The following is a 27,763-nucleotide window of genomic DNA, read 5'->3' on the forward strand; positions in this document are numbered from 1 at the left end:
GGGAGCGGGAAGGGGAGACCCCAGTGAGGCCGGGTGCAGCCCGAGGGTGACGACCCTGGAAGAACGTCCTCAGGGCCTGGCATCGCAGACACAGCTCGAGAGCCGGGCAGACAAGTTTTATTCCACCCGCTTCCCGCCCACGGCCACGCCAGGCCGAGCGAGGACGGGCTGCGTGGAGGGTCTGGGACAGAGGTGCACACAGGAGGTCACGCTGTGGCCCGAGGCGAGTGGGGGGCGGGGAGGCAGTTCTGCCACTGACCCTGGGGGTCTCTCTGGGGTCCTGGCCGAGCTGAGGGGTTCACAGTCTGCATGGTGTGGACACTGGAGGGCTGAGCAGCCTGGGGCGCAGGGAACGGCCAGGTCTGCTCCACGCACAGGAGGCTGCCCTGCACCTGCTGAGCCCCTGACGCCCCAGAACAAAGGTGCCGGGGTCTCGGGGTCTCGGGCGGCGACGGTCTTTTCGACAAAGACTCAGGAATGCCAAAGTGGCTGAGGCCGAGGGGGGACTGGACGGGACAGAGTAGAAAACTCTCGCACTCACGCACCGCACAGGCGTACACGCGGGGTCAGTAAAAACACAAGGCCTGGGTCACACGACGCTCTGCCGGCCCCCTGCCCCCTCAGACTCAGACGTGCCACAGCCACCGCCCCGCCCAAAGTCAATGAAGATCCCTTCCGAACCCGAGTCGACTGACTCCAGGATCCGGTCCACCAGGTTCTCGGGGCTGGAGGAGGCTGGTGAGCTGCGGGCCGGGCCTGGGCCAGGCTCACGGGGCTGCGCCGGGGGGTACAGTCTGCTGGGGCAGGGCCCCGACGGGGGCGCTGGGGAGGGTCTGAAGGTCCCGGCAGGGTCCTGGCCGGGTGTGTCAGCAAAGCCCTGGGGCTCGGGGCAGGACGTCATCTCGGAGACCGAGTGCCTGCGGATGCCCGTGGCGCCGGCCACCGCACCCTCGGCCTCGTGCTCCGCCACGGGGTTCAGCAGTGGCGTGTTGTAGCTCTTGGACCGCACCACCGGGTTCTTGGCCAGGATGTCCCCCGATCGGGAGCGGCGCAGGAAGTGCTTCTCTGCATACAGACAGACAGACAGGGCATCAGGCAGGGGGCCAGGGTGGGGCTGGCCAGATGCTAGGGAACACCCACTGCAAGCACCTACTTTGCGCCCAGCTCTGCAGGAAGGGACCGCTACAGGGAAAAGCCCGACCGGTGTAGATCCTGCTGGGGCAGCCTGGAGGGAAGTTGGGGTTTCCACCCCAGCTGATACTAGGTCCATCCCTACGTGACCTCCTTCTCTCCTCGGTCTGGCCTCTCAGCCCGGAATGGGGGCGGGGGGCCTCAAGTCAACCGCCTGGGTTCAAACATGCACCTTGCCAGTGACCTGTGCGCGTGCCTCCGTTTCCTCACCTGCGGAAAGTCAACAAACCCAAGCACTTGCTAAGGCAGACACAGCCCCTGTCCTCAGAGCTGGAGTCCTACTGTGTGTGTGTGGGTGGGCCACAGGTCGGGCGGTGGCAAGTGCCCGGATGGGGCAGCACATGAGGTCAGGGCTGGGGTTTATTCTGAGTGTGGGGGGTGACCCCGGGGGTGGGAGAGGACGGATATAGGGGCAGGTCTCAGGCTCCCACTCAGGACCCTGCAGTTCCAGAGTTGACCACCAGGTGGCAGGGCTGAGCGGGATGAACCAGAGGCTGTCCTGGACCACAGGACACAGGCTCCCTCGTTGCCTGGCAGGGGTCTCGGTGTCCAGGGCCACACAGACCTCAAAGTCCCTCCAGCTGCTGGAGCCCCGCCGGAGCCGGGACATGCTAGCTGGGCAGGTTTTATAACTGCAGGCGGGTGGGCCCTCTGGACGAGGGGACACTCTTGATGAGCTCTCGTACCGCTGTCCCCTTGGTTCCCTTCATGCATTTCTTCCCAGGCCTGGATCCTCCCTGCCCTTCAGCTCCCAGTCTGGCCTTCCCTGAGCTCCCCGCCGTGGCCCTCATGTCACCTGGGCACTGGTCCCCTTGGGCACTCATCTGGGGATGGTTTACTCATTGGCCTGCCTCCCCTGGTGGACAAGAGCAAACGAGGGTGGGGCTTGGTCTCTGCTAAACCCTCAGGACCAAGAACAGGGGCTGGCGCACAGCAGACGCTCAGTTTACACTGCTGATCGAACCGACGGGGCCAGGCAGCCCCAGGACGCCCAGCCATGCCCACTTGACAACCCCTCCACACCCCCCGTGAGTCCCCAAATAAGCCAGGACTTCTTGGGCTCCGGGCCTTTGCACGTGCTGGGTCCTCTCCCTCGTCAACTCCTGACTTTCGGGACTGAGCTCGGATGTGACCTCTGTGGCGGGTGCGGGGGTCTCTGCCGGGCTCTCAGGGGAGTCACTGCAGCACCACTTGTGACGTCAGCCCTTGAAGGAGGGACCCCACGTGACCCACCCTGTGCCCAGTGCCCCGCACACAGCACGGCCGGTGGATGCTCAGGACAGGTTTGCCGTGGCTGCACATCTGGTTCTGCATGACTCCCCTGGGAGGCCTGGGCCCCCGACCGTGCAGAGGTGGATGGGGCCAGGGGACACCCTGCTCCCACCCACGCCCAGGCGACGCCTACCCAGGATGCAGGAGTGTGTGAAGGCACCCTCGCTGGAGTAGAGGCCGTAGGTGCCCAGGTAGGGCGACACCACCTTCTGGATCAGCGTCTCCAGGCGCAGGTAGTCCTTGGTCACTCCCCGGGACTCGTGCACCCCCTGCAAGAGGGAGGGGTGCGGGGGTCCGCCGGTCGGCCTGTTCCCTGCCTCCCTAGCCCAGCCATGCTTAGCTCAAAGGCCACCACAAACGGCGCCCTCCCTTCCCCCGGAGTCCTGGCCCCCGTGGCGGTGGCCCAGCACCCTCCCTTCCCAGCCGTCTCTCGGGTTGGGGCCTCTGAGCCACCCTCCTGCTTTAACACCCTCGTGGCTGCCCGCTGCACACAGGAGCTGGCGTGGCTGGGAGACCATGATGCCTGCGGGAAAGGGGTCTGTGGCCAAATTAGGCTGGGCACCTGCACCTCCCCCTCGGGACAGTTGTGTGTCCCCTTCCGTGAGCTGGCTTCCCAGAGGCTCTGGGCAGTCCTGGGGGGCCAAGCTCATTCACCTGGACCCGCACCCTCACTCCCTCGCCCCAAGGAGCACTGTAGGCAGGACAGGCTGCCCCCCTGGGCCAGGCCCAGGTCCAGGTCTATATCCAAGCTGAGCGGTCAAGGCCCGTCCATCTGATAGAGCCGCCCCTCCCCCTCCCACACTGCTTCCCCGGCCAGGCACCGTCCAGCCCCTCCCAACACCTCCCCTCATTCATAGCTTTGAAGGGTTTTCCACCCCTCCCATTTCACTGGAGCCAAAGCCTGGAAAATGAGGCTGCCCACGGGACAGCCGTGGCCTTGCCCACTCAGCTGTGAGCTGACCAGGAGGCAAGCTCTGGGTCCCCAGCGACACCGGCAGAGGGCTGGGCACACAGCAGGTTTTTAGTGAGTGCTTGCTGAACGAATGATGTCTCTGAACGCATGAATCATCCCCAAGGGGCTGCCAGCAGTTAAGAAGCAAGATACACCCAGGTTAACGCTGAACGACAATTGAAGACAGCGAGAACCCAACTCTGCACTGCCTAGAAGAAACCCACTTAAACTACTAAAGACACACACAGACGAGAAGTAAGGGAGTGCGGGACTGTATGTGATGACACGGATCACAGCACAAGCAGCCGTGTCAATTTCAGATAGGACAGACTTCAGACCAAAGCCATTTATCAGGGATAAGGAAGGTCATCACCTAACGCTAAAGAGATCACTTCTCCGAGGTGACATAACAATCCCTAATGTGTACGGACCTAACACAGAGCAGGAAACTACGGAGGCAAAAACTGACGGGGCTGCGAGGACAGAGAAATCCATCCTCCTAGCTGGAGGCTTCAACACCCCTCTCAGAAACAGATCCAGCAGGCAGAAAATCAGGAAGGACACAGATGAACCCAACACCACCATCAATCAACTGGATATAACTGACATCTATAGACAACTTGTCCAATGGCAGAATCCATATTCTTCTCAAGCTCACATGGGACATCCTCCAAGACAGACCACATTCTGGGCCATAAAACACAGCTCGACACATTTAAAAGAACAGAAATCGTACAATGTCTGCCCTCAGACCACAAAGAAATTAAACCAGGAATCCGTAACACAGTGATAACTGAAAACCCCCAAACACATGGAGATTAAACAACTCCCTTCTAAATGACACAGGGGTCAAAGAAGAATTTTTAAATAATTTGAATTAAATGAAAATGAAAACGCCAACGTCCAAATTATCAGGATGCATCGAAGCAGTGCTTACAGGGAAATTTATAGCACTGAATGGATACGTTAGAATATAAAAAGTCTACAAGCAGTCTTGTAAACTTCCACCTTAGGAAACTAGACAAAGAAGAGCAAATTAAGCCCAAAGTAAGCAGAAGCAAAAAAATAAGAATCAGCAGAAATCAACGGAATTGAAAACAGAAAAATGGATGGAGAAAATCAACAAGACCAAAAGCTTTGAAAAGATCAATAAAATCCATAAGCCTCTAGCCAGACCAGCTACGGACAAGAGAGAGGAGACCCAAACGACTAACGTGAGAAACGAAAGCGGGGACATCACTACAGACTCCACAGATCCAGCTGTGCTTGGACAAGGAGGGGGTGCCCCCGGAAGTCATCCAGATGAACCTGGAGGAGCCGCCCCCGCCCCCAGCAACAGCGCCATGGATGAGGATGACATTACTGCTGAGCTGTGCTGGGCGTTTCGCAAACTTTGTGTCCCTTCATTCCCAGAATTTGTTTCTGGTGTCTGGTCTCTGCTCCCCATTGCCCAGTGAGGAAATGCGGGCCCCGGGGGTTGCATTATTTGTGTACCACGCTCAGATGCAGGGCTGATACTCAGCTTCTGGGACCCCGGTGAGAAGGAGCTTTGGTTCTGCACGTGAAGCACGGGGCACATAGTAGGCCCTCAGAAGATGTGCTGACCAGTAGCTGTGACCTCAGGTCCATCTGGGACTTGAAAACAGTGGGGACAAGTTCACCGCAGGGCTGGGACAAGGCCATTCAAAGTGGAGGCCAAGGCGAGAGCAAAGGGTTGTGGTTGGGGGTAGGGGTCGCACCCAGGAGGGGTAGAAGGACACTCTGGGGGAAAATGGGGCCAAGCCCAGAAGCTGCATGAGGCACAGAGACCACCAGGGGGCAGCACCACCCCGGCCTGGCCGCCACCCAGGTGCTGTTCATGGGATGAGATGAGACCTTATTCCTTGGCTTGAAATCCCAGCCTCATCACTTCCCGCCCCCAAGAGGAAGTGCACCATGGAGGACTTTGTGTCGATTTCTCCTCGTTATCCTTCGAGGAAATAGGCCGAGGGAGGCAATGTCCCGCCAGTCGCTGCCCTGCGTGGCCGCCAGGACGACCACCGGCTCCCAGCGAGTGTAGCCCCTCGACACTTCTAACGTCCACATCTTTGCTCTGGAATCTTCAACCAGCTGCCCTGGGCCCCAGGACCAACCTCACAGACATAAATTTAGAAGGACTTCCACGTGCATGGGTGGGCTCAGGACAATGAACAGGGTTGGGAGCCTGTCAGCCTCAGGGAAGGCCAGGCTCCCAGCCGTCACAGTTCCGGGCAAGCGAGGACTCTACTTCCCCACCTGTAAAATGGGGTGGTTGATGGTGCTCATCCTGGGGCTGTGACAGTGAGACAGGCTGGCAAACTGTAGGGTGCCGTGCCCGCCACAGGGCTCGGGGCGCAGCAGTTTGCAGAAAGGTCCTTCAGAAATGTCTGGAACTGCTGTGGGGAGCGGGAGGCGGTGGCCCCCAACCCCAGTGACTGACCGATGGGGGAGTAAAGGCCTGGCCCCGCAGCCCTCGAGGGACACTCCGTCCACACTCCTGGGCTCCCTGTGGGCTCCCGGGCCGGCCTTCTTGTGAACGAACCCACACCCTTGTCCAGCTCCTTCTCAGGCCCCGCTGCTTCCTTCTCCCTCCCAGGTTTCTCCTGGGAGTCCCTCCCCACCCCCGCCCTCCCCCACCGTTGAGAAGTCACGTGGCCCCACACCCACATCTCAGGCTCTGTCTCCGGGGAGCCTGGGACATGCCGCCTGTGCCTGTCACCGGGCTGAGCGCAGCCCCCACGGGCCCCGCACACCTGCAGCACCAACAGCATCTGCACGACGGCGGGGGGCACGCGGGCGCGGGCCCGGGCCAGCGCGTCCTCCAGCTTCACACTGAGGGTGATGATGTTCCGGAAGTGCAGCAGGGCCAGCTGGCGCACCGACGGCTCCTTGCCCTGCAGACGTGGGGGCCGCCGCTATCACGCGAGACCCTTGCTCCTCCACCCCCACCAGTTCTGGGACCAGATGCAGGGACGGACCACTGACCCTCAGGGCCCCTTCTACCCCGTCCTCCTCCCCAGATGACCCTGGCCCCACGCGGCTCCCTCAGGCAAGGGAAGGGTGACTGTCACAGAGCCCCTACTGCACGTCGGGCACGGCCTACTGTGTGCTGCTAAGGGCTTCCCAAGGCTCTGAGCGTGGAGCTGGCCTGATGCCCGTCTTGGGGGTGGGGAGCAGGTTCTGGGAGGTCCGGGGGCGAGCGCGGGCGCAGATGGCCCACAGGTGGCAACAAGGGCAGAGGTGTGCCCACCCCCAGGCCGGGATCGGCAGTCCCTGTGGCCCAGGAGCCGCTCACCTGCACCGGGTAGAAGACGGCCTGCAGCGTGGGCAGCACGTCGCTGAAGAAGAAATCCCAGGTCTCTGCCAGCGAGTCCAGCAGCTTCTGTCCTGTGGGCACAGGGACCGTCACCATTACCCCAAGGGGTGCCAGCAGATGCTTCCCGCCTTCCCAGGTCACGAGTCACCTCCCCCGGCAGGAGGACGCGGGAGCTGAGGGCCGGGCCCTGGAGGGCCCCCCCACCTGCCAGGGTGATGGGCCTGGACGCCCAGCTTCACCCCCGAGCCTCAGCTGCCCCACTAATAAAACGGGGCTGTAGCAGGGCGAACCCCTCAGAGCCGACAGGAGGAAAGGAGATGAAGCAGGGCCTGGGGCAGAGAGGTGCTGGTGGGTCCGTTTCCTCTGCACACAAGCCCTACTGGCACAGCCTGACAGGCGCTCCACTCACACCCTTGTCTCATCCGCCCTCCCGCTCCTTCCGCCCACCCATCGGTCTGTCCCTCTGTCCACCCGACAGACATTCACGCAGCAGCTATGCTGTGCCAGGCCTGGCACTGGGGACCCAGCTGAGCCCAAAACTACCCCAGTCCCACCACGCGACAGGGCAGCAGGACAGTGGACAGCCACCCTGGCGAGGGAGGAGTGACCCCCACCGGGCAGTTGAAGTGCCTGGGCCTCAGAGAGGTGCGGGTCTCTGCCTCAAGGGCCTGGGTCCCCACCACCCAGGCTGCCGCGGGTGGGATCTGGGGAGCCAGGGAAACCGCATCCAACAGCAGCAATTGGCCCAGGTACGAGGGGGTCACGCAGGGAGAGCTTCCTGGAGGAGGTGGTATCCGAGCTAACTCAGGAGGACCGTTTTGCCTGGTGGACTGAAACCCTCGGTACATGAACCATGGAAGTACACGTGTGGAAAGCAGGCGTTTGGACAAGCTCTGTGGGCCTTTCTGCCGGCTCTGGGGAAGCAGCAGCGCCAGTCACAAGGTGGACAGACCCTGGGGGTGGGGACAGCTGAGGTGCCCCCCAGCCGGCTCTGCGCTCCCCTAGGAAACGCCAAGCGCTGAACCCTCAGCCCCTCTGCCTGGAAGGAGCGGAGACCTGGGATGAAAGGCTGCTGGGTCAGGATAAGCAGGCCTCCCGGACGTGTCGCCGAGGCCTCTGCTGCTTGGCGGGACCCCACCTGGAAGCCAGACTAGCGGTTGGCTGGAGAAACACGGCCGTGGTGGTGGGCATCCCCAGGAGTGGAGGGGCCGGGCCACGGGCTGGCCAGCCTCCCAGAGCGCACCACCCATGCCTGACTCCTCAAGGTTTCCATGGGAACCAGGAGGTTGGTCAAGGGCTTTTGCCTCTTGTGCTCCCTTTTCCTGGGCTCTGAGCCCCCACCCCCCTCGCCCCCATAAAGCCCCCGGGTCTGTGTGGGTGCCGGGCTCTGGGAGGGGAGCCTGGTGGGGGTGACCGTGGAGAGGGCGGGTCCACCTTTCCACGCAGCCCGTCTGCCGGCACTGGAGCACCCTGGCTGGAGGCCAGCTCCTGGTCCGACCTGGGGCCCACACCCCACAGCGGGCTCTATGGAACCCAGGACAGTGGGTGCCTGCCACCCGAGGAGCTCTGCCTGCATACAAAGGTCCCTTGAGGTCCCCGCCGTCACCGGCGAGAAGAAAGGCGGCTCAGTTCCCCGGGCGGCCGTCGGGCGGCTCTGGACGCGGGCCAGGCGGCGACTGCGGAGCGCAGGCTGCTCTCCAGCCCGCGGGGCGGAAAGGGGATGTCGTACAGTCCAGGCCCCGCCAGAGCCACACGCCGACCAAGGGGCCAGGAAGCTCGGCTCCGTGCCCTGGCTGGGCTCTCTGCTGCCCGGGAACTGCGGTCTGGGGACACCAGGGTCGGCAGGGGTGAGTCAAGCACACGGCGTCGAAGCCCCGCCCTGGGGCCCCAGGGGGTCCCTCAGCCCGAGCCTCAGTGTGGTCCTCTGTAAAATGGGCGTGATCAACGTGTCCACACTCAAAGGCCAAAAGCTGCCCTGTAGCAAGTGCTCAGCTGTTAGCCTGGCACTGACTAGCGGGCCCGCGTGGTCTGAGGCCGCGCCGACGCTCAGGAGGACCCACGCCACCCAGCGGCCGTGCCCTTGAGCTGGATCTCCCAGGATGGGGCGTGGGTCAGCCTGTCTTCCTCTCTTCAGTCCGACTGTGCAGGCCCTGGAGACGGGAATGCACCAGGCTGATCTCAGCTCAGATCTCAGTGGTGACCACAGGGCAGTTGGAAAGGCCACAGCAGGGGCTTGGAGGAGGGTGGCCAGGCTCGGAGGCGAGCGTGTGAGGGCCGTCGCAGCGCAGTTTGGTGGCCTGACCTTAACAGGCTGGGATTCCCGCAGGGCAGGCAGAGCCCAGGGCCCGGAGCCTGCAGAAACCCCGGGCTCCCCCTCGGAGTCCCAGAGCGTCCGGCTGCTGAGAAGCTACCCCCCACTGCAGCTGAGCCCACCTTGAATGTGGCCCCAGGGAGGGAGGCCTCCACCTCAAGGCCCCTCCAGGCCTCCCACTTCCAGGAATCACTGTGCTCGGGTTCAAGGCCTTGCTGGAGGCTGGAGGGGGGCAGGCGGCCATGTCCTGGGCTGCCCCTCGTGGGGCTACCCACCACCTCCAGCAGAGGCATGGGCTGAGGACATGGCTGGCCGCAGGGAGTAGTCCTAAGGAAGAGCTCTCCCTGGGACCCGGTAGTAGGCAGAACGGGGAGGCTCCCAAGGCAGCCCCTCGGGGTGTGATGTCAGCCACTGTCCCCACTGCATTGGCTGAAGGCAGGCAGATGTCCTCTTGATGTTTCGAGGCCTGACTCAAAGGCTGCCGCTTCCACGCAGCCCTCCCTGACTGCCAAGGTGGAACTAGCCCTTCCTTCCCCAGGGCTTCCCTTCACTTTGACATTCATCACAGTGGACTCTCACTGTCTGGTCCATGTCTGTGTCCCCAGCTGGGCTGTGAGCCCCTGCCAGGCAGGGCCTAGGTCCATCTCCAGGTCCCCAAAGGCTACCTGGGGCCTGACCTGTAGTGAGCACATGGGTGGAGCCTGTCTAACCCCCTGTGCTAAGGTGGGGACGGAGGGAAATGACAGTCTGTGGCTGGATGGGAACTGGAGGCCGGGCCCCCTGGCCCCCAGCCTGGGGCTCTGTGCCTGTCCCTGAGGCCAAGGGCGGTTGGATGGGGTCGGTGCTCCCTCCTGGGCGGCCTGGCGGACACGGCCACTGCGGGCAGGACTCCACCAAGCCACACAAAGCGCCTCTTCTGCTAAGATCCCAGCTCCCCTGGGCCGGAGCTGGTGGGAGGGCAGGCACTGCCGGAATGTGCTGAGCCTGCTGGCCTGGTGCTGCCCCCTCCAGGAAGCCCGCCCGGAACCCCAACGGCCTGTGCCTCCTGCCCCCACGTCTGTGGTCCTCACAGCCCTTCTCAGGCTCCTGCCTTGGCTGCTTCCCCCCCGACACACGCAGAGGCGGTGCAGGAGGAACACAGGACACGAATTATGCTCAGCACCCCAGGCCTCGGTCTCTGCCTCTGTGAAATGGGCTGAGACCCGTGCTTTCCGGGGTCACCGAGAACTCGAGGAGGAACCTGGAGCAGCACAGAGAGGCATGCAGGCTCGGGAGCCAGGCTGCCAGGTAGGGTTGTGGGGCTCAGGCGAGTTACTCAGCCCCTGTGCCTCAGTGTTCCCAGGTGTTCAGTGGCTACAACAATGGAAGCTTCTTCACAGGGCTGTGGGGTGATCTACGAGTCAGGCATTGGGAACTCTCGGGACAAGCCCAGCACAGGGTGAGGACGTGCGGCAGCTGGTGCCTGGTACACAGAGGGAGGGTCGTGACCTGCACAGGGCCTGACACACAGCGGGCCCGTAGCCAGATGTGCCGGTGTGAGCTGCGTTCCCCCCATAACTTGATTTCTCTCTACACCAACTCACTCCTGCCGGGAAGTGTACACACAGTACCTGTCACCCCCAGCCCATGGGCACAGGGAGCCCAAGGGTTCCAGGACCAGGCACATCCTGCCGGGGCTCTGGGCCTGGCAGAAGGAGACAGCGGCCGGCCAGGACCCTCTCTCTCCTTGCTGGGGCCCAAGCTGGGCAGCGAGGCCAGCTGTGACTTGTGGGCCTGCCCCTGTAAGGGCAAAGGGGGTGTGCTCTGGAGTCGGGATGCCCTGGGTTCGAATCCCACCTCCACCCCTTACGTGCACTGTGGCTATGGACAAGTTGAGGCCATCGCTGCGTTGTTCCCCATCTGTGACATGGGTACAGTGGCCCAAAGGTCTCACAGGGTAGGTATGAGCATTAAAAAACCCTGGCAGGGAGCCCACATCCGCTGGTCCTCCAGGCGGCAGCTTCCAGCTCTACCTCTTCCCCCGGGTCTAGGCCAGTTCCCCTCCAGTCCTCAAAGATCCTGACGGGGGTCCTCCCAGGCTGCTGGGACGGGGTTCACGGGGGCCAGAAGCCCTCGTGGGCAGTGAGGTGAAGCAGGGGCCTTCTCCCAGACATCCCTCAGCCCTCCTGGGCCCCAGCAAGATGGGGGGCAGATGCTCTTCCCAGCAGGGTCCCCTCCCGGGGTCAGATCTCAGCCCTGCTGCCCTCGAGGCATTGCTTCTGCCCCTCTGGACTCTCTCGACCAGAAGGGCCACACCACCCACCCAGAGCCCCAGGTGGAGCCCACGTAAGGCCACGGTTCCCAGCGGCCACACCCGCGAGCAGCGTGGCCTGGCACCCGGTCCCGGCAGTGGGCCACCAGACTCACCTTCGTAGAAGCGGATCTTGTCTCGCAGGATCACCATGCCTTTTGTCAGCAGCTGGTTCTGCAAGGCACACGTGGAGATGCTGTCACCGCCCCAGGGGTACCCAGGGCCCCCAAGGCTCCACCAACAGGCAGCCGAGGCCCAGAGGGGGAAGGACTCACCGACATCCCAGTCCAGTTGTTGCAGAGCTGGAACCTCAGCTCCCTGGGCGCACGCGGGCAACTGACCCAATCAGGCTGTCCCAGATAGGAGGTGGTGCGGGGACCCCACCCTCACCGCCCCCGAGAGACAGGCCAGGCCTGGGCCTCCTGCTTCAGGCTCAGCAGGCGGGCAGGCAGCTGCCCCCGCATCCCACAAGGAAGGAGGGACTTTCGGGCAAGAGGGGCCCCGGGACCAAAGGCCTGGCTTGAGCGCTGCCATCACCCACTGCCACGAGGCTCAAACGGCAGCCCCCCTGCACTCTCACCCTGGGCGTGGCTGAGTGACACCACGTGGTCTCAGCAGCCGTCAGAGCAGCCAGAGAGTAGAAACAAGGCGGGGACCACAGACGGATGGACGGATAAGCAAGACGTGCTCTCGCCGCACTGTGGAATACTATTTGGCCGTAAAAAGGGATGAGGTTCTGATACAGGCACAACATGGATGAACCTCGAAAACTCTGTGCTCAGCGAGAGAAGCCAGACACAAAAAGCAACGCGCTGTGAGATCCCACTGACGTGAAATGTCCACACAGGTGAATCCAGAGAGACAGAAAATGGACTAGTGGTGACCTAGGGCTGGGGGAGAGGGCAAGGGGGGGTCACCTATCTATAAACGCGCGCTTCGCTTTTGGGGTGGTGAAAAAGCCCTGGAATGAGCAGTGACGGTTGCCCAGCTCCGCGAGTACACTACACAGCGCTGACTGCATACTTCCCGTGGGTGTGCGGTATGGTTGGGTGAATTACACCTCAACAAGGCTGTTCAATTAAAACCAACCCTAAACCCACAGGACGGGAGGAGCCGCAGGCTGGTCCTCACTTCCCCCTCTCCCGGGAGGGTGGGCGCCATGCTCCGAGGCTGCGTGAGGATGCCCCTGCCTGCAGCACCTCCGCCTTCCTGCCGGTGCGACCTCGGGGGTCCTCTCCCCTCCCCGAGCCCCAGGGTTCCATGCGTTCATCCACTTTGCAAGCCTGTGGCCGCAGCGCCTGGGACAGCTCAGCCTCGGCGACGCTGGTGCCACGCTAATATCACCACCACGCGGCTCAGGGCCCTGGGGTTTGTAGATGACCCACCCGTGGGCTCTGGGGACCCACACCGATGCTCCAGGAGGAGGTGGACAACCAATCACAAAACTGACCTCGAGCCGCGCCACGTGCCAGGCAGAGTGGTGAGTCCTCACCTGCATCTCATCGTGTAACCTACCCAACAACCCACACTGGCTAGACGGGGGAAACTGAGTCATGGCCAGGCGGAGACCTTGAACCCAGAGCTCCACGTACCCACCGGGAGCCAGTGGCCCCTACCCCCGCCCTTTCTGGCCAGCTCAGGAAGCAACCCCTCAGGAGAGCACAGAGCACCCACCTGTAGGTACTCCGTGAAGAAGGACCCCAGCTCCGTCTTCAGCAGCTGCCTGTGGGCGGGAGGGCAGGAGTCAGAGACCCCACGGTGCCAGCGAGGGCTGGGGACTGGGCTGGGGGCCGCCTGCAGCAGGAGACCCACTCCCTTAGCCCAGTGACGTGAGGACGTGACTAGATATTTCTCCAAAGATACACAAATGGCTAATAAGCGCGTGGGAAGATGCCCCATCGTGAGTAACCAGGGGGACACAAACCCAAACCCCAAGATGGCAGAAAAGAAAAAAGCCGGGCAGTAACAAGTGTCGGTGAGAATGTGGGGAAACTGAACCCTCGCTCACAGCTAGTGGGAACGTAAAATGGTGCAGTCTCTGTGCACAACAGCTGGGCGGTTCCTCGTAAGATTAAAGGTAGAGCCGATATATGACCAAGTCATTCCGCCCCTAGGTGCAGACCCGAGAGCAGTGAATACGCAGATCCACACAAGGTCTCCTACACAGATGCTCCCAGTGGCACTGTTCACCACAGCCAAAAGGGGGAAACAACCCAAATGTCCATCAACAGATGAGACTGGATAAACACAGTGGTGTTCTTCACACAATGGGGTATTTCTCTGGCCATAAAAAGAAACCAAGCGCTGACACCTGCCCCAGCCTGGATGACCCCCGAGTATGGAGGACCATCACGCTGTGAAAGAAGCTAGATGCAAAAGGCCACACGTACATAGTACGACTCCATTTATATGAAATGTCCAGGATATGCAAAGCCACGGAGACAAAGTTGACTGGCGTCGGCCAGAGGCTGCTGGGGGAGGACGGGTAACCAACCGGGAGTGACCGTTAAGGAGTACAGGCTTTTTTTGGGGCGGGCGAGGAGAATGTTGTGGGATTAAAGAGTGATAGTTATACCAGCTTGTGAATGTACTAAAAACCACTGAACTGTACGTTGTCAAAGGATAAACCGTATCTTAAAAAAACAAAATCTATGTCTATAGCTATTTGGTGGTGGCCCGGGGCTGGGGGGAGAGGAGAATGGGGACTACCTGTCTATAAATATGGGGTATCCTTTTGGGGTGATGAAAAAGCCCTGGAATTAAAGACAGTTGCACAACTTCGTGAATACACGAAACCACACACACACACTCTCACACACACACACACACACACACACACACACACACACGTGTATAAAATGGCAGAACACAAGAATGACGGCCAGACATCAGAGCTTTGTACCCCTGCACCATCCCCGGCCCTTCTCATGGCTGGGCAAAGCCGAGGGATGCAGAGGTGTATCAGGAAAATGGGGCTCCTGGGGCCCCACCCCTGAGTGGCCACATGAGCCCAAAAAAAGCAGGACCCCCTGCAACGGTCACACACATCAGGCCTGGGAGAGGCAACAAGCCCCTGCTGTGACCGCAGGCAGCCCCCTTCCCTCCCCGGGCCTGTTTATCTGCCTGTAAGAGCCATTTAGGGTTGGAGTGGGGGGACCCTGCCCCAATTACCCTTTTACTCCTGCCCCAAGCGGATGAGGAGGTTTGCTGCCTGTTTGTCCCAGATATTCTTCTGCTGTAGGGACAGGGTGGCACAGGCCAGGGCGTGAGGGAAAGAGCACAGAGGTAGGAAATGCCTCCTTGCGGCAGCTGTGACCCCGGGCAAGTCTCTCGACCTCTCTGAGCTTCAGCCTCCTCCACTAAAACGCAGGACTAACACCTCGGCTTCGCAGATTCCCTCAAAGCTGGTCCATCCTGGGCCCCTTCACAAGCGCTCAATTCTCAGCTATTCACAGGAAATGAGGGGTACTCGGCGGGGCTGTGATTGCTTTTCTGGGAACAACACTTCCATCATTAGGCAGGTGGGTCCTTCCTTTTTTTTTTTTTTAACTTTATTTATTTAATTTTGGCTGCGTTGGGTCTTCGTTGCTGCGCGCGGGCTTCCTCTAGTTGTGGCAAGCGGGGGCTACTCTTCGATGCGGTGCACGGGCTTCTCATTGCGGTGGCTTCTCTTGTTGAGGAGCACGGGCTCTAGGCGCACGGGCTTCAGTAGTTGTGGCATGCGGGCTTCAGTAGTTGTGGCATGCGGGCTCAGTAGTTGTGGCTCGCGGGCTCTAGAGCACAGGCTCAGTAGTTGTGGCGCACAGCCTTAGTTGCTCCGTGGCACGTGGGATCTTCCCCGGGCCAGGGCTCGAACCCATGTTCCCTGCGTTGGCAGGCGGATTCTTAACCACTGCGCCACCAGGGAAGTTCCAGTCCTTCCTCTTTTAACAGAACAAATACCCTTTGTGATGCCTAACACCAGTGGGGCATGTGGGCGTTATCTTGAGCCACTGTCCCAGTCTCTCCCTGTTTCCCCTGAAAAGGAGTCTTCAGGAAGGTGGGGGGTGAAGGCCACAGGACAGGGCCTGGGGTCAAGGTCCATGCGGTGGTCACCGCCCACCTGGGCTGTAAAGGCAGAACCTGAGGCTGGTGGACCCACAGGGTGGGGGGGGCAGGCCTCCCACCTGGCACAGCCCTCCCACCACTTACAGACCCAGGCCTGGATGGGACAAACGACCACTCACCGGACGCCCTCGTTGAGGCTGAAAAGCTCCTGGTCGGGCAGCCCCTTGCGCTGGAAGACGGCGATCACCCCGTTGTGGATGCTGCGTGGGGGACGCAAGAAGAGTGCTGCTGTCCAGAGGCCCTAAGACCCCTCCCCTCCTTCCCTCTCCCACTGCCCCTCCTGCTCTCCTTGAGGAACAGAAGGGGCCCGGTCAGAAGCAGGGCGCCAGTCCTTTCTCTTCGAAGGCAGGCCTGGAGCACAGGCACTGGCCGCCCCATCAGACCCCATCCGCCCCAGAGCCTCAATTCCCATCTTGAGCGCCAGATCCTGGGCTCCCAGCCGCGGCCTCCCTGGAGCCCCAGGCCTGCCACCGGTCACCTCACCTCTCCAGGCTGTCACTGGGTTACCTTCCACACACTCTGCCTCCCTTCCCATGTTCTTGAACCCTCTGCCTCCAGGCTGGAAACTAGGGGACACTCTCTGATGGTCTCTCGCACCCCCAAACATAACCAAGTCCAACTGGCTTTCTCACCCTGTGCTTCCAGGTGCCTGTGAGCCAGCGCCTGCCTCACTGAACTGGGTACCTGTGTTTCCTGCACCTGGCCCCACTGGGGAAGCTGCCCTCACCACAGGGCCTTTGCACATGTCCTTTCTTCTGCTTGGTCCCCACCCTCACCCCCCACTCCTGTCTACATGGATCCTTCCTTCAGGTCACAAGAGGTCACAGCGTTTACAACACTTGTCAGTGTGCACCTACATGTTTATCCGTGACTCGTTTGATTGATTGGTTCCCACGGCTATCTATAAACCTCGGCGCGCAGGGCCCCGTGCCGTCTATGACTGTGTGCTCTCACCTGGCTCAGAGGAGCAGCCTGGTAGTTAGTTATCTGGTGAAATTCATCCTGACTCTCCCTGGCCCTCCAGATCCTACAGATCCTGAAGCCCCACCAGTCTCTACCCGCTAGATCTCTGCTGCATCCTTCTCTCTCCTCCATGCTCGCCTGACCTCTGATCGCATAGGTACCTCCTCACTGCACTCAGTGCCCCCTGCGCTGGGCCCTGCAGGTACAGCCCAAGGCCTGAATGTGGCATTCAAGGCTCGTCTGGAATTGGGTTCTTGGGCACCCAATGCTCACAGAGTACTGGAGCGCCAGGGGAGCCACACCTCAGGGTCTTTGTACCCACTGCCCTTCCTACCTGGGCGGGGGGGCGCTTATGCTATCTACTAGGCAAGTAGCTATTCATACTGGAGCCCTGGCTCAGAGGCCACTGCCTCCAGAAGCCCTCCTGACCGCCTCCCTTCCCCGTGCAGACTTAGGTCCTGGCACTCTGCCGGTTTACTTTCATGTTAGCCCTCACCATCAGCCATGAGCTCCCAAGGGGGAGAACCGGGTCTGGGTGGCTCCACCGCCCTCCACTCAGCACTGGGTTGCTGCTCTAAACTCACCACTGCAGACGAGCTGTGTGATTCTTGGTGTACAGGGACAGCTGGACACGTGCTGCCGTTCACATCATGGAGTAGGTGGGGGCCACCAAGCTCCTGCTGCCCCTGTCTGCTCTCACCAGCTCCACCCTTCCCAGCCATGTGGACTGGCCGCCCACTTTGCAGATGAGGAAACTGAGGCTCGGAGGGAACAAGCTCTGGGAGGCCACAGAGCTCGCCCGACAGCTGCCCCCTCTCCCCACGGAGCCAGGTGTGGGCAGGGCTTCCAGTTCCGCACCCTGGAAGGGGCAGGGCAGGGTCAGGGCCCCGCACCCCAGGTGGGTGAAGGCAGCTCTGAGCAGTGCAGGGACGCGCCCCAGGGGTTCCCAGCTGGTCCCGACCAGGCCAGGCCAGAGGCCTTGTCCCCTGACCCGACGATGCCTGACTACCCAGGAAGCTGGTGTTGAAATGCTACTTATTCGCGTGTCCAGGCGTACATGCCCTTTAACTTCGGTTTCCTGCCTGTGAAATGGAGGCCGCCAATGCGCCCGCCCCCAGGTTGCTGTCAGGATGAAAGCCCGGCCAGCGCCAAGCCTTGGTGTGTGGCCACGGCCGGGACTGTGCTCAGCTCTGTCAGAAGTGCCTGGTGAGGGCTTCCCTGGTGGCGCAGCGGTTGAGAGTCCGCCTGCCGATGCAGGGGACACGGGTTCGTGTCCCGGTCCGGGAAGATCCCACGTGCCGCGGAGCGGCTGGGCCCGTGAGCCATGGCCGCTGAACCTGCGCGCCCGGAGCCTGTGCTCCGCAACTGGAGAGGCCACACAGTGAGAGGCCCGCGTACCGCAAAAAAAAAAAAAAAAAGTGCCTGGTGGGCTCCGGCGAACAGTCAGAGTAAGGCTGTTCTCCATTTACAGTCTGACGGGAAGTCTAATGGCTGCCACCCTGAAATCCTAACAGATGGGGACTCGTGCCCAGCCTGGGGGCTGCTGGGGGCAGAGGTCAGACCCTCCCAAACCTGCAGGAGCCTGGGAGCTGGCAAATAGGGCGTCCTGAGCATGGCCCCGTGGGCCCGGCCCCCGCTGAGGCTCAGAGGGGCCTTGCCAAGTGCTCCCTGGGGACCAGGCCTCCACCAGGCCGAGCGGACAGCGTGGGGGACCCTCATCAGCCTCCCAGGCCTGGCCCTGCTCTTCTCACCAGCCTTTCCAAGTCCCTCCTCCCTCCTCCTCCAGTAAGCCTTCCAGAGGGAGGGCAGCCCACTCTGGTCCCCGGCCCAGAGGCACCTTAACCCACAGTTTTGGATGGGAAGACGGGCTCTTTGGACAAGTCTTTCCCCGAGGCCCTCAGGGGTCGTCCATCACCATCTGTGTCACTTGAACTGCCCTGCCCCTGGGTCTGAGCAGTGCTGGCCTCCTCCTGCCTCAGGGCCATCATCCTTGCTGTTCCCTCTCCCTGAGGCTCACTGTGACGTCAGGTCCCTCCCCGCTCACACCTGTGTGCAGAGAGCATTTGATCTCAGCTCCTTTCGGGGGAGGGGAGGTCTATTTGGTTTACCACTTAGGGCACGGGTCTCGCACCACCCTACGTGTATCTGAGCCGCGCCCCGGCCAGCCCTAGGGTCACCCTTGAGTTCTCCTATCCACACCCCCACCCAGCCCGGCCTCCACCCTGGTGGACCCTGCCCCTGCCCTTCCCACCTCCAGCCCCGAGGCTCGTTCAGGTGCGGGCCTGGGGTTGAATCCCAGCTCTGGGCTTCCCTGCTGCCCGCCTCTGGAGACCGGACCGTGAGTGCCTCAGCTTCCCCCTCCATACAATGGGACTCAATCACAGCCCTTGTGGGGTTACGTGTGCCATGGCATCAGCAGCAGTGACTGTGGGTGGGGGGCAGGATATGTGCCCCCGGAAGCATCCACCACGGCTCAACCATCTGCCCCGGGGTTTCTCCATCTCCTTCTAACCACACCATGAGGTGGGGACTGTGACAGCCCAGGCTGCAGAAGGAAACACTGAGGCTCAGAGAAGCCAGCGGACGGCCCAGAGTCACACAGCTCGATGCCTGGCAGGGCCAGAAGGGAGCCCGGGGCCCACAGTCCTCCCGCCCCCAACAGCTGCTCAACCTGGGATTGGTGGACAGGCAAGGCTCCGCTCCTTCCCGTTTCTCTGCAGCCTTCTTTCCAAAGTCCAAGTTGGGTCAATAACAAAGCCCTGCTGTGAGCCATGGGAGAGAGAGGAGGAGGGGTGGGGAGAGGAGAGGCCCTCATGTGACTTATCCCCCCAAACAGAAGTGAAACTCCGGCCCGGGGCCTCCCACACCGAGGCCCAGCCGGGGGCACTGGGAGCGGCCCCCTGGAAACGGCAGGCGCCCCGGGGCACTTCTGGGTGAGGGCCGAGCAGCAGCTGACCCATCACCTCCTCTCTCCGGGCCTGTCGCTCTGCCCCATGTAGGGAGACAGGAGGGCAGCGACAAGTCTCAGCATCTGTCACCTGAGCACGGGGTGAGGGGAGATGCCCAGGACCCTTAGTGGGGATCCATGGCATGCAGGACAGTGCCAAGGCCTGCTGCCACCAGGGCTGGCCGGGGGCCCTGTGGTCAGGCTTGGGGAGGAAGGGCTGATGGTGAGGCCTCTGGGGGGACCCGCCTGTAGCAGCCCTGGCTCGGCTGGGGCCGGTGTGGCGCTGCAAGCAGGTGGGACCCCAGCGGGGCGGGTCCCTGGCCCCGTTGCCGGTCTCAGTGTTGCCCACCTGCCCACGCAAGAAGGTCCGGCAGACAGTGCGTGGGGGACCCCAAAGCCTGGCCTCTGGGGGGACAGACAAGACACCTCCAGGAACCCTCGGAGAGGCGGAGAGGCCTAGAGGTGGAGCTCTGCCCTTTCTCAGGCCCTACCCTGCTCTGGAGCTGCCTCTGAAGCCTCAGAAATCAGAGAGGGGGGCAGGCCTCCGCCAGGTGCCCTCCTCACCCTCTTACTTGGTGTCCCCAGAAGGGCGACCCGGACCCCGAGAGGGGCTGGCACTTCCTCGAGCCCGTCGCCCTGGTGTCGAGGCCTGGCTCTTTCTCAGGAGCTGGCCTGTGGGCGCGGGTGGGCGAGGGTGGGCGGAGGCACTGGGCTCCACCGGTGTGCCCGCCTGGGCTCCCACCCCGGACAGCCCAGGCTCTAGTCCCCCCTCTGCCCTGTCCATCCAAGGGTGATCAACCCTTGGGTCGATAACAAAGCCCTGCTGTGAGCCACTGGAGAGAGAGGAGGTGGGGTGGGCAGAGGAGAGGCCCTCATGTGACTTATCCCCCCAGACAGAAGTGCAACTCGGGCCCGGGGCCTCCAGCATCCTCATCATTAACCCAGGGGCCCACGGCCAGCCCTGAGAGATGAAGCCCTGCTTCGCTCTGCTCCGGTCGCCCTGGGGGAAGCATCCACGGGCGTCCTCTTCACGCCCAGGTGAAGGCACAGGGGAGGCAGGCGACTCGGAACCCAATCCGACCCCCTGCCTGGCCTCAAGGTGACCCTCTGGCAGATGTGGGTACCTGAGGGCACCACTCTCAGGCCTGCGGGCCGTTCCCATGCTCACCCTGCTTTCAGTGCCCTGGCCCTGGCTTACACGCCCCCCAATTCCCACCCTTGCTCCTCCCTGGGCTCCAGGCAAGAACTCAGAGCTTTTCTCCAGAGCCCCACCTGCCCAGCAAGGCAGACGCCTGACTGCGCTGACCCCCCCGTCCCGACAGGCTGCAGGGGGACAGCTGGGTGCCCACGCCGCCCCCATGGCTGCCTGGCCACACAGTCCCACCCGTCCTGCTGGAGGGCAGGTTCTGGACGCTGGGCTGGGGGCCGGGAGGTGGAGAGCGGATGGCCCTGAGCCCCGACTGCTGGGAGAAGTGAGGCCCAAGGCGCAGGGCGGGGAGGGAGGGAAGCCCAGCATACGAGTGTCCTCTGGCTGCTGTAACCAAAGCCCACACACAGCGGCTGCAAGGCAGCCAAAAGTTGGCTTTTTACAGCTCTGAAGCCGGAAGCTGTGTCAGTGTCACAGGGCTAGAATCAAGGTGCGGCTCCTTCAAGGCTCCGGGGGAGAGTCTGTTTCCTGGCCTTTTCCAGCTTGGTCAGGACTCCCCCCTCCATCCTTAGAGCCAGCAGTGAGGTGTCCTCAACCTCTCGGTTCCCATCCTCACGTCTCCTTCTTGAACTCTGACCCCTGGGCCTCCCTCCCATTAGCACCCTTGTGGTGACACTGGGCCCACCTGGACCATCTCCCCATCTGAGGATCATTTACTTAACATCTGAAAAGTCTCTCTTGCCGCGTAAGGGAATGTATTCGCAGATCCCCAGACATCTTTGAGGGCCGTGACTCTGCTGACCACTCCCAGACCGCCTCAGAGCGGCAGGGGGTTCAGGACCCAGGCCCGACTCAGAGCAGGTTGTTCGTGAGGGCTGGCCGGGAAGCCAAGCACCGGCCCCCCACTGGCCTCCACCCCCCAACTCCCAACCAACTGGTCACCCTGAGGGCTTCAGCCAACCTCCTCCGGCCCCTGAGACCCCATGAGGCGGTGGCAGAAGCTCTGGACTTAGACCTGGGCAGTGCCCACACCTCTGGACCTCAGTATCCCCATCTGCAAGATGGGGGTAGCAAGTCCCACCTTGAAGGCCGTTGCGGGGATGAAAGCAGCTCCTCCACGCCTGGGGTTGGGACAGGGCCCGGCAAAGGTCAGGGTCGGTGGGCACCGCCGTCCAGGGGATAGAGCAATCACAGGCCCGGAGGATATCTAGGTGCAGGACGCCCTGTGGGCTTTGGCCAGCAGTGGCCCCGTCCAGGACCAGGGACGAGCAGACGAGGAGGGAGGGCTGCACCTCGGGCTCTCACCACCGACCCCCGCCCCGCCCGGCCCCAGCAGACACCAACTCACACGTGTCCCTGGGCAGCGGCTTCAAGTCAGGCCAGGGTTCAGGCTCAACGTGAACAGGGGCTCTTGGTCAAGTCCCTCTCCTTCTCTGGCCTCAGTTTCTCTATCTGGATGCTAAGGACCATCTGCCCGGCCTCGGAGGTGGTCCCGTGGGAACGAGAGGGCGCGCGCTCCACCTGCGCGGGGCCTCTGCTCTCACAGCCAGAAGGCGGGTGGGCGCCAGGCTCACCAAGCCCCAGGCATTCGGGCAGATCCAGGCCTGGCAAGGAGTAGGGCTCCATAATGGTCTACACCCTCTGGCCCAAACGCAGGTACAGGGGACTCCTGCCCGCCCCCCAGCGGGCCCCTCAGCTCAAGTACATGACCTTCGTGCAGCTGGAGCCCTGGCACACGCGTGGGGTGCACACCCGGCGAGGAGCTAACTGGGGCCAACACAGGGACAGACAGGGACACGACATGCCATGCCTGGGCCATTCGGGAGGGAGGGGATCAGGGGCTCCAGGTGGGAGTGACAGGTGAGCCTTCTAAGCCAGCCCTGTGTCCTCCCCTCTGCAGTGCCGGCACTGGGCCGGGCACAGGGGACAAACCCGCCCCGTAAAGCAGCAGCAGGGGCTTAGGAAACAGCTTCTGACGGTTCTGTTCTAGTTTCCGGTTTGTGAGCGTGGCCCAGCCGGCCGGCAGCCCGGCACCCAGCACTCACACCTGCCCTGCGCACGTGCAGAAGGGAGCCCGGGCCCCCTCTGTGTGTGCTCAGCACCCGCGCTCCCCCGGTTTATCCTCCTCTCAGCGCTCAACACCACCCGCTCGGACCAGTGCCGGAGAGTGAACGAATGAACGAATGAACGAGTGGCTAGGTGAGTGCGCGGATTCCACTATCACAGGAGCAAGCTATGTGTTTTGCCCTGTGTCCAGATGAGGGAACAGATGAATGAGGCATTTAGGGGATGGACCCAGGGTCCACTGTAGTGGGTTGAACAGTGTCCCCTAGAAATTCATGTCCACCTGCTACCCCAGAGCTTATGTGGAAACAGGGTCTTTGCAGATGTAATTAGTTAAGAACCTTGAGACCAAGTCATCCTGGATTTGGGGTGGGCCCTACATTAGGTGGCCCAATGACTTTCTAAGAGAAAGGAGAGGGAGGTTTGGACACAGACAAGGTGGCCAGATGAAGAGCGAATCGGAGAACGGGGTGATGCAGCCACAGGCCAAGGAGCCACTGGGAGCTGGAAGAGGCAGGAAGGCGCCTTCCCTGGAACCTCCAGAGGGAGCGAGGCCCTGGCGACGCCCTGATGTGGGGCTTCCGGCCTCCAGCGCTGTGGGAGGACGAACCTCTGTGGTTTGAAGCCACAAGTTTGCCGCAATTTGTTACGGTTGCCCTGGGAGACTAACGTGGTCACGTGGAAAAAGGGGGTTCATCTTGGACTCAAAATAAGGAGTCTACAACCTAGCAAGGCAGGACCTGTACTGTCCCGCCCCCCAAGGCTGTGTCCTGGGGGGCCCTGGCAGGGAGTACTGCGAGGATCGGGGCTGGGCAGCTAGGCAGCGACCAGAAGAGGCCCCGACCTCCCCATGGTACCTGCGGAACGCTGGCAGGGAAGGCACTGCCCCTCCCTGGCTCAGGGCCCCCTCTGCCCAGGGAGAGCGGTGGCTCCGCTCTGCGGCGTCCACACGGACAGGCTTCCTGGTCCTCTCTGCGTCCCCCTCTGCACCTCTATATGGGGCGTGGTAGTCATAACTCCCTCCCTGGGCTACGAAGGGCACCAAGGGCCGTGAAGGGGCCCGGCACACAGGAGTGCAGCATGGCAAGTGGGGCTGACGTGGGTCCAAGGGCTGGGCGGCTCAGAGCCTTAGAGACGCTGGCTGTGGGCCAGGCCGCTGCCCTGCAGTCTGCCCGGCCAAGGCCCTGCAGTCTGCCCGGCAAGGCACAGGATGGCACTGAAGTTTGAAAGTTCCTTTAAGTGAGAAGCAGTGGGGGGGACCCAGGTGGCCTCTCCCTACAGGCACCTCCCTGAGCTCCAGAAGACTCCGAGCCTACCCCAGGGTGCCCCCACCTCTGCCTGGAGAACCCCTCAGCAGGAGAAAGCTGCTGGTGGTGAAAGCTCAGGGACCAGCAGACACCTGAGGGCCCCCCCCCAAACCCTGTCCCTACAGGCCCTCCCTGACACGAGTTTGTCCCCAGCACGAGTTTGAGCTTGAAATATACGTTACGAAGGCCCTACCGCCAGGCACGTGCTGAGGACTTCAGTAGAGATCTTCACATTTAATCCCCACAATGGCCCATTTTACAGAAAAGGAAATTAAGGACCAGGGAGGCTAAACAGCTTGCTCAAGGCCACGCAGCAGGGAAGAGGCAGAGCTGGGATTTGAACTAAGTCTGTTTGGCTCCTTGCTCTAAACCACGGCAGAGAAATGAGGAGGGAGATCGCTTCTCTCCGCAATTCTGCGAGAGGAGGAAACGCCTCCGAAGGCAGTGTGCAGTCACCGGGCTGATGTTACCCAGCGAGAGTCCTTCCATCTCTGTCCCCACACCGGTCCTGTAAGAAGGAATGTGCACGCCCGCTGACCGATAGGGAAACTGAGGCAGCCTCGTCCCAGCGCTCAAGCAGTTCGCAACTTGGCAGGGGGCAGAAGACAAGCACGCGACTGGACGACGGCGTCCTGCCTAGTGCACAGAGGAGGGTCTCAGGCGGGCAGCCCTGTGCCCACCATGACGCTCATGAAACGACTGATGGACAGAATAAATGAGTGTCCACACTGACAGCTGGTTTTCCGATGGCCAAGAGCACAGACGGTGGAGCATCTGGCAGGGTACTGCCGGGTGCGTGCGGTGACGGGGGCAGCATCCACAGCCCCCTGGATAGCCTGCCCTACTCTCTTCTCCTGCCCTCCCATTTTCCTTTTGGTGGAAATATCTATTGCTGAAAAGAGCTCATGAGCAAACACGGTGGGGAATCCCACGAAATAAATCGTCTCTTTTCCGGAGATCCCAGCCTTGCTCTTCAAACCAAGTGGGAGGGGGTGGTGGGACTTCCCACGCCCCTGCTTGTCTGGGAAGGGCCCGCGGGGGGAAGGTCGTCTAAAGAATGCCGGGCAGCTGCTGCACCCCTGCTGACAGCTGGGAGGGCAGGGGGCCGCTCAAGGGAAAGCCACCCGCCCACTGCCGACCAAAGGGACCTAAACGCAGAACAGGAAGCGCAGCGGCAACCCACCGACTGCGCCCTCGAGGCTTATCTGCGAAATGGGATAAATACTTCCTGCTCTATTTACCTCCCAGGTTGCCATGAGCACTGGAGCGAAGACGTGGGAAGACCCCGGGGGGAGGGCGGGGGAGGCTGGCTCGCAGGATCCAGGCCCACCCCACCACCCACCCGCTGGGCGCGTTGGGACCAGCCCCGGGTCCGCGGTCTCGTCCCTCCGTTCTAGAAACACGTTGCACTAAACTTCCCTTCCCGTCCGCACAACTCCGGCGGAGCAAGTTCTCTACTAACTGTAAAGTGCCGCGCTGCCCCCCAGCACAGTTCCTCGCAGGGGGCAGGCCCTCGCCCGCGGACCTGCTCCAGGGCTCGCCCTCCCCTGGCTCTGGCACCCGGGGCCAGCGGCCCGCGGGCCGGCCGGGAGGGCGCGGCCTTACCTGTTCCAGGTGGCGTTGGCGCAGGCCCGGCGCTGCTGCGTGCCCCGCTCGTCCGCGGCGGCCGGCTCTCTCTTGCCCAGGTCACTGAGGCTGGGCGAACTCATGAACTTCAACCTGCGGAGAGTCCTCATGGTGACCCCGGCGACAGGCTCCGCGCCCACGCGCGCCCGGCACCCCGCCCTGCGCCACGCCGCGCCGCGGGCCCCGGCCGTTGCGGCGCCCTCTACGAGGAGACTTGGGCAAAAGCAGGAAGCCGAGCGGCCCTCCAGGGTCCCGCCCCGGCCCCACACCTCCGCCCCGGGCCCCGCGCCGGCCGCCCCGCCAGGTTAATCATTGCTCGGAGCGGCCGCAGCGTGGAGCTCCCAGAGCGCAGCTGGTAGCGCGGACTCGGCGCTAAACGGGCCCGGGGGCGGGGTTCAGGGCCGGAGGCGGAGCACGGCAGGCCCCGGGGGCGGAGCAGGAGAGGGGCGGAGCCAAGGCGGGGCCTCAAGAAAGAGGGCGTGCGCAGAGGCGGGACCAAGCTGGGCGGGGCCACGAGCTGGGGGCGGGGCCGGGGCCTCCGCGGCCTCGGCCGCCGCATCCCACTCGCCCCGCCCCTCCCCCAGGCAACCCGAGTCCGCCCTCCTGGGGTCGCACTCTGGCCCCCTCTGTCCTTCCGAGGGCCACCAGTGCCCACAGGAAACCAACACGGACGACCGCACAATCCAACCCCAAGCACCCACCCAGCGCCGGCTCCTGCGGCCACACCCACACGCCGCTCAGCTTCGTGCCCGCTCCCAGACCCCTAGTGCAGTGGTTATCTTTCCCCTTCTTGCCATCCCTCCCCACAAAGGCTGTGCCCACACAGATCCCTCAGGACCCCGCCACGTGGACACAGACTCCTCCGTGGTTATCACGAAGACTGGGTCGAGGTCTTCAGCCCATTTTCCAGTTGAGGAAACTGAAGCTCAGAGGGTGAAAGAACTTGCCCAACGTCATGCAATCCACAAATGGCAAGGCTGGACCTAACTCAGACCTCCTGAGCACACGGCAGGACACCCCTCCGGCTCCGGGGTCCCCGTGGGGCTCCCTGCCCCCTCCATCAGACAGAGCAAGGCAGTGTTGCCGCCCTCCCCTACTTCCTTCATTTCTTTCCTGAAGCAATGCCTGTGTCACCAGAGCACGGGCCTCGTGTCTTCCTATAAATGCTTCCTGCGTGAATCAGAGGGGGAGAGGAGGGGCCAATCCTAGAACCTCAGCATGGGAAGTGTGCTCTGAGGCCCCCCAACCATGCTGTACAGAAGAGGGAACGGAGGCCCAGAGGCCACTGGGTTCCCGGTGTCCTCTATGCCAGGGTGTGTGCATGAGATGCTCCTCCCCAAGGGCAGAATCAAAGCACCTGCCCCCCGGGCCTTGTGGGGCTTGCTAATTCAGTCTGACACAGCATAGGTCGATGTTATCGTCCCCACTCGGAGACAGAGATCTGCTCCTCGGTGTGGAGGAGGTGGTGCAGGGGGCCTGGCTCAGCCCCCCAGGCCGGGGCTCTTTCTGCTGAATGCCCCAGGCAGGGTGGGTTGCCAAGGCCAGGCCGAGCAGCCAATGAGCCTCTTTTGTGGCTCCAGGAACCAGGAGAACCTCATATAAGGTGTATGAGACCCTGATGAGGAGACGTCCAGTGAAATCAACCAGCATTTTCCGAGCACCTACTGCGTGCCAGACATTACCCTCATCCTAGGGGGGCAGAGTCATGCCTGGCAAACCCCGACCCTGAGCTCCAAATCGAGGGAACAGAGACCTTTGACTCCCCCAGAACCCATAATCCCCAAGGCCGAGACCTGCGTGACTCGGTGTGAGTGACAGACCAGGAAGGACTGAACTCTCAGTGAAGCCCCTGGTGGTTTCTCGCCCTTTTAGAAACTTCTGTGGACCCCGTCTACTCCTTCCACTTCCACTGTCACCTTCCCAGGCCAGGACAACAGACACTCCCTGACCTCTCTCCCCGGGGCCACACAGGTCACCGGACAAGCCCATCCTCTGGGTGGTGGCTGGAGTGGTCTTTGGTACACTCACACGCCCCTGTGCTTAGAGCTCCTGTGTGTTCCCACTGCCCCGAGAATCAGGTCCAGAGCCTGGAGTCCAGAGCCAGAGCTTGGAGGGCCTTCCCTGCCTCTCCTGGCTCCCCCATCTGACTGCCTTCACCCTGGGTTAGGCTCAGGGGTTGCCCTCTGGTCATCTGGTGAGTTTTCCATGCGATGCCATAAGCCAGGAGGGCTGGGACTGTACTAACTGGTTCA

General features: G+C 62.2%; 1 protein-coding gene across 2 annotated transcripts; it reads right to left on the reverse strand.

Annotated features, from left to right (window-relative positions):
- Positions 1 to 99: 99 nt before the first annotated feature.
- On the reverse strand, positions 100 to 26,560 carry PRR5 (proline rich 5). 2 transcript variants are annotated; one of them, XM_065887212.1, is made up of 9 exons: positions 26,529 to 26,560; positions 25,491 to 25,616; positions 15,577 to 15,657; positions 13,025 to 13,073; positions 11,467 to 11,524; positions 6,729 to 6,820; positions 6,187 to 6,327; positions 2,597 to 2,732; positions 100 to 1,065 (listed from the first exon to the last, which is right to left on the reverse strand). In XM_065887212.1, the coding sequence occupies exons 2-9, from the start codon at positions 25,592 to 25,594 to the stop codon at positions 590 to 592; spliced, it is 1,137 nt and encodes a 378-aa protein (XP_065743284.1). In that variant the 5' UTR covers positions 25,595 to 25,616; positions 26,529 to 26,560; the 3' UTR covers positions 100 to 589. The 2 variants fall into 2 exon arrangements, with proteins under 2 accessions (XP_065743284.1, XP_065743283.1); XM_065887211.1 differs by lacking the exon at positions 26,529 to 26,560 and having other exon boundaries at positions 25,491 to 25,873.
- Between the last annotated feature and the right edge of the window lie 1,203 nt (positions 26,561 to 27,763).

This window comes from Phocoena phocoena, chromosome 11 (genome assembly GCF_963924675.1).
Source record: "Phocoena phocoena chromosome 11, mPhoPho1.1, whole genome shotgun sequence".
Lineage (NCBI taxonomy): Eukaryota > Metazoa > Chordata > Mammalia > Artiodactyla > Phocoenidae > Phocoena > Phocoena phocoena.